The sequence below is a fragment of the Tauraco erythrolophus genome, chromosome 6 (assembly GCF_009769465.1).
Source record: "Tauraco erythrolophus isolate bTauEry1 chromosome 6, bTauEry1.pri, whole genome shotgun sequence".
NCBI lineage: Eukaryota > Metazoa > Chordata > Aves > Musophagiformes > Musophagidae > Tauraco > Tauraco erythrolophus.
In genome coordinates this window covers 53,650,749-53,656,748 of record NC_141470.1, presented here as the reverse complement: position 1 = coordinate 53,656,748, position 6,000 = coordinate 53,650,749, and the positions used below count along the sequence as shown (strand labels likewise).

Below are 6,000 nucleotides of genomic sequence, written 5' to 3'. Positions count from 1 at the left end.
CCTCACCATACACGTGCCTTTTCCCTTTCAATCTCCCACACATCCCCCAATACTAAAAGAAGAATCATGTCAGGTCTATGTCCTAAGGAGCACTGTTTGCTAAAAAGAAGAGTTATTCAGATCATTAACTTGAGCAGTGATCACAGTAAGTGGGATCTTATAAGCACCTAGGAGGAACTATCGAGCTGCCACACTGAATTAAAAACTGAAGTGGTATTACTAGCTTCTGTTTCAGTTCATGTAGAAACAATCTTATTTACTAAGCAATTTCAAAAATACCTTGAGTTAACAATATGACATTCAAAAATTCTCAACAGTTGTGTTTAAACTGTTACGATAAACATTTTCTTTCCCGGTAGCTTCCTAAGTTTAGCACTGTCAACTGGAAAGACATTAAGTACAGTAGATCAAAGGGTGGAGCTTCCCTGTAAATTCTTTTTAGCAGAAAGTAAAATCTTATTTAGGTAAGGAAAATTACTGATAAATAAGATTCTCTGTTAATCAGTTTGTGCCAAATTTCCGACTATATAAAGATCAATGTGGGAAAAAAAAATTTCCATTAAAGATGCTGCGATTATTCAGCCAATAATGCTTCTGCATTTCACAACACGACGTGACACCAGTTAATGACAGTGTTTCTGTCACCTACAGACTGCTCTGGCGGGGAAGCCTGTGGGTACACTTCTCTAAGCTGCCCAGCATCTGCCTTCACCAGCTACAACAGTCACACAAAGATGAATGCAGGGAAGTAACGAATAGCAAAAAGGAAGACAAAGTATTCATAAGCATGTTTAGGGTTGCTCCCTAAGCCAAGATAATCCCTTAATATGTCAGAGAGACATGGAAAGGTTTTAAAGGCCTGTTTCAGGATGTGTCATTTCAGAATGCCTTAACATCCCTCTTTTAAAAAGGTCAAGTTGGGAAATCATGCAAATTTATGTCTTTTAGGTAGAACACAAAGATATACAACACAGAGAAAGTCTTTGCTTGTTACTATTAGTAGCATTCTTGTAGTTAGGTTGATCCAAATATTTATTCAGCAACAGTGCTTATGCGGTAGCACCGGTAACCACCCAATCAATGCCTTGTTCTCAATTATTAGTACTTAACTCTGTAACCTTCTAAACATCCTTTTTCCTCACTGAGATCGAGAATAAAATGTCTCCGGGGTAGAGAGGAACACACATATTTATGCTATTTTGTACCAGTTCTGCAGAATCTTTCAAAATATGTTAAGATCGCTGACTCTAATTTTCATGGCATTAAGGATGTAATTTTAACTTCCATAAAGAAACGAGACGAACCATACAAACTGGAATTTATTTAATTCATACAGTACAACAAGGAATATAAGAATTTCTGCTTTACGTATGTATTTCAAATTCTTTTAAGGTATTTTAGTCTTAAAACTTCACATTCAGTAAGAAAGTATACTATCAAAAGCCAAATTTGAAGACCAGTTAGGAAGTACTCTTAGTCTGTGTTACTTGACAGACTGTCACACAGGAATATTTAAAAACACTTTTTTTTCTGCAGAAAAGTCAGAAAAAAATCCTTTAAATTGTTCATTAATATTAAAGGGAGACTTAATTGTTCATATACCAGGAAACTATTTCAAAGTTGTCATACTGGCAGTATCCTGCCATTCCTATAATCTCTTGTGTATGTAGTTGCAACATGTTCTAGCTGCATTTTAATAAGTGATACGTTTTAAGATGACAGAAACTAATTAGGACTTTTAAACCTTTCCTGCTACTCAGAGTAACATAGGCTTTGCCACAGTAGTGCATTAAGTGTAGTTTATCTACTTTGAGCTAGTATTTTCAAAAACATGTATGGGACATTCGCTCTGGCTGTTTTTACATAATCAAAAATATGCTCATCAGAGCATAGCAAAGTGCTGCTTTAACTGTTTGAGGAGCTGTTGTGTATCAACATGGCCTGGAAAAGCTTCTTCTGACTTCTGAGCAGCTGTGTAACTCCTCTGAAGATCTCCAACCTATAAGAAACATACAAACTAATTTTGTAAATCCAGGCACTGAACTATTTGCATCATATATTCTGTGCAGTACATTTCTGATGCTCACAAATGTTTAAACATAGCTGGTCCCAAGAGTGAAAAAATAAAACAGTCAGTATAGAGGCTCTTGAACTCAGGGTTATGTCCCCCTTACATCAAGGGATGAGAAGAAAAAGACACATATTATTTTAATGGGAGGGATGCTTCAAGACAATAACTTTATATCCCATTTCACCTGACTTCCTGGAGAATTGACACGGTACGCCATGACCAGTGCTTGAAGTGAAGAGGAATAAAAAATGGAAGATTTGTTTTTAAACTCCGTAGAAGTTCTGTTGAATACACAGGCAAAACACAAGCAATCAGGCCTCTGTAAAAGCCACAACTCCATGTGACTTCTCGCTTCCTCACAGAGAGGCACAAGTGTTGGAGAGCTAATGTTGTTCCTCTGCTGCTTTTAGAAGTATGTTTCCACATTGTTCCCTACTTATGGAACTTTATTTTTCCCTCAATAGACATCACTTTTTGGAAGGAAGAAGCGTACGTAAGGAGAGCATCTCAGAAAGTGGGTTCAGCAAAAGAGAACCTAAATGTTTGGGAACACATCCAGTAAAAGGGATTGCTCCTGAGTAGAAAGGAAGAAGCTATGGAAAGTGTCAGTAAGACGCCTCTGTTGCCTACGTGTGCATCAGTCAACGTAGGGCTTCACTGCAGCAAGTATTCTCTGAAGGAGAATAAATCAAGGTCCTACACGGAGAAATCATGTTTTGTAAACCATGGCCTTACACTGAATCTAAGGATTGCATCACCACACTGCATCAACAGCTAGCTGATCTGGCCATCCATCCTCTCCCACAACTTACGCAGGTTATTTATGCAAAACCTATGTAACAAGACTCACAGACTAGGATTTACTCCTCAATTCAGAATGCAATTATTCAAAACTATCTTATGCTTCATAATGGAGAGGATACGCTTACAAATTAACGGGTTGTTCTCTCCTTGACGCATGTACTTTAGTATCTGTAGGAGTAGGGCTGCCCACACAACATAGACTCATAACGGAATCCTGAAGGTGTAGGCACAAGCAAAGGAACAATTTTTTCTTGTGAAAAATGTAAGGATTCGTACAAGTTTCCCCTTATTAACAGGAATGTTGGACACGCTGTTAATTCAGTGTCCGAGACACTGTATGAAATAAATTATTAACACACAAAATTCAAAGGTTGTAAAGCTGAAGAATAGACTTTCCTTTTGAGATCAATAAGAACACGAGATGAACAAATGATATTCTTTCTATAATTACTGATAAATCATATGATACTATTTCACTTCACATTCTGAAAAAGCCAACGACTGTAAAAATTGTAGATGGAATTGTTAACGGATTGTCTTCTGAGCATTTGGAAAATTACAAAGTTACTTTACAGCTAGTTGGCCTCACACTCAAAAGCAAGCATTTGAACGACGGCAGTACATTTCTGATGCTCACAAATGTTTAAACACAGCTGGTCCCGAGAGTGAAAAAATAAAACAGAGTCAGTATAGAGGCTCTTGAACTCAGGGTTATGTCCCCCTTACACACAAAGCTTCTGGGTATTGAAACGGGAATAGCTTCTGGGAATGAAATGAAAATGTAACTTCAGGTTATTCATTGAGTTTATGCACTCTGTATTCTTTTGCCTTACCTATTTGGAATTCTCAGTAGTAACAACAAAAACCCAACCGCCCCACCACGGTGCAATTTCTAGATTACAAGAATAGGATAGTGCATTACCTTCTCTGAGAGTACTGCAAAATTGAAATGGGGCTCATACAGATGCGGTGCTAAGGATGAAGCAGTCTGCAGTAAAGCTCTTGCCTATGTAGAGAAAGGAAAAAAAAAAGTGAAATCTGTGATGCAGGGAGAGTAACAAGAATCTAAAGCAATTTTCTTAATTTTTAAAAGAAATCAGCCTGTGTTTTCTTTACTAGGCCTTTACTAAAAAAGCCATCTTCAACTATGTATGAGTTACACCAATAGTACATTTAGGCATAATACAGTTTAATAGCATTGAAATGAGCAAGACTCCTGGTTGAGTCAGAAAAAAAAAAAAAAGTTGGGACTTATTTAATTAAACAATTCAGTTCTAAAGACTGAACAAAACATATTAATTAAAAAAAAAAAGTATTTAAAGTCCCACCCCACTGTATTTATCTGTTGTCTCTGACAGCACTGTCTTAAGTATCCCTGAAGATCTAAATTTTATCATAAAAATGTCAGTTTTCACACTCAAAAATTGTAATAAAATTAACTCTGATTTTTAATCTGAATTTTTTCTGATTAGCAAAATAGTAGCATTAAAAACTAATGAAAAATTAAGTATCAGAGCATGCATTTTCAGGCTGTAAATCCAATACAAAATTATGCTAAACTTTTGAATGCTTTTACTGAAAAAAGGAGAACTTTGGAGGAAGAAACAGACATTTTAAAAACAGAAGTATGTGTAAACTCTTTGGGAAGGCAGAGTTAAGAACTTATTTAAAGTCCCTAAATCTGACAACTCTGAGTACATGCAACAGTACTTATGAAACAATGTTGTGAAATAAAATAAAATCCAAGATAAGTAAAACATTCTTACAATTTTATTCTTCTGTGCACAATTTTATTGCCATGATGATCATGATTTTTAATTATATATGTGATAGAAGAAGAAAATACAAGATTTTAAGCTAAAAACTAAAATAGACAGGAAACAATTATAATAGAAAGGCTCTGCAGTGCTAATTATTAGCAATCACAGCCTCTATAACGGGACTAAGTTTCACCCGGGAATTAAATGCCTGTAAATTTACTAATTAGAAAACTGAAATGAAACCCAAAGTTTATTTGTCACTGGAAACATCCAGTGCTGGGTTCATTTCAGTCTTTCCATGGTAATTGATAGGTTATCTGAATAAAATTAACTTTGAGAATTTGCTCTTAAAAAAGGTATTTACAAGTCTTTATAAATATCATTGTAGTTCTCTAACGTATATATGAATCCATCAAAATAGGCTAGCTCCCATAAGGATTAAAACAAGCCCACAGTAGTTCAAACTGTCCAACAAATGCATATTAATTTCCCCTGCATGTGTATAAACAATGAATGTTTTTAATCCACTGTGCATGTCAATTATACATCTAAGTGCAATACAACTTAGTATACTCATATTAGGTAAGATGAATCACCAAGCTTACTGATGCAAAAGTATTTATCAAGAACCTGCTGCATTTACACAGAACTCTAAAGCAATCTCCTTGTTGAAAGAAACCTTTTAAGAGCTGATCTGATTGCTGTTTTCTGCCACCCAACAAAAGTATATTATCTACATTTATAAACTGAATATATAGTCAGAGTGGTAAATTAAGTGCTGGGCTTTGTTTTGGGTATCAATTTAGAAAAAAGATCTCAACAACTGCAAAGCCACTATAAACCTTGTTTGTCTTTGACGCACCATTTAGATATGCCTAAGAATGAGCAGTTCAATGGGAGATGGCATGACAACGTGGAGGTTACACTGAAACATGCATAAAAGTTATCCATGTTTTCTGCCTGTAATAGTAAGCTAGATGTTCATATGATGCCTCCACCTCAGGGAAATGACACGTTTCTTAAGTATAAAAGGGCCAAAGGAAGCACTCAGGCTGAGATTCAACACCAACCTGTTCAATGTGACCTTTTCGCATTTCCAGCACAGCCAAGTTGTTGTAAGCTTCCGCATAGTCGTTATTGTTGACTAATGTTAGCTTGAAACACTGGTAAGCCAGATTCAGGTCTCCTATTCCCTAAAAGTAAGATTGTATTTTAATTTGTGAAAAGATTGGAAACAACGTGCATCTGTGTTGTTGTCTGGACTGTCTTTTCATCCATATGTACTACCGTGGAATACAAATTACAATAAAAACATGCTGATCAGAACCATATGTGCTCTCTTCCCAGACCCTCTAATTTGCTTCT

General features: G+C 36.0%; 1 protein-coding gene across 5 annotated transcripts in view; it reads right to left on the bottom strand.

Annotated features, from left to right (window-relative positions):
* Positions 1–1,882: 1,882 nt before the first annotated feature.
* TTC8 (tetratricopeptide repeat domain 8) overlaps positions 1,883–6,000 on the bottom strand; it is a 47,228-nt gene continuing 43,110 nt past the window's right edge. For 3 of the 5 annotated variants that reach the window (XM_086613186.1, XM_086613187.1, XM_086613189.1), the window contains 3 exons: positions 5,706–5,828; positions 3,798–3,881; positions 1,883–1,999 (listed from right to left, as the gene is read on the bottom strand). In XM_086613186.1, coding sequence (XP_086469312.1) covers positions 1,883–1,999; positions 3,798–3,881; positions 5,706–5,828 — 324 coding nt within the window. The remainder of the gene's footprint in view (positions 2,000–3,797; positions 3,882–5,705; positions 5,829–6,000) is intronic. The other 2 variants (XM_086613188.1, XM_086613190.1) reach the window with 1 other exon arrangement.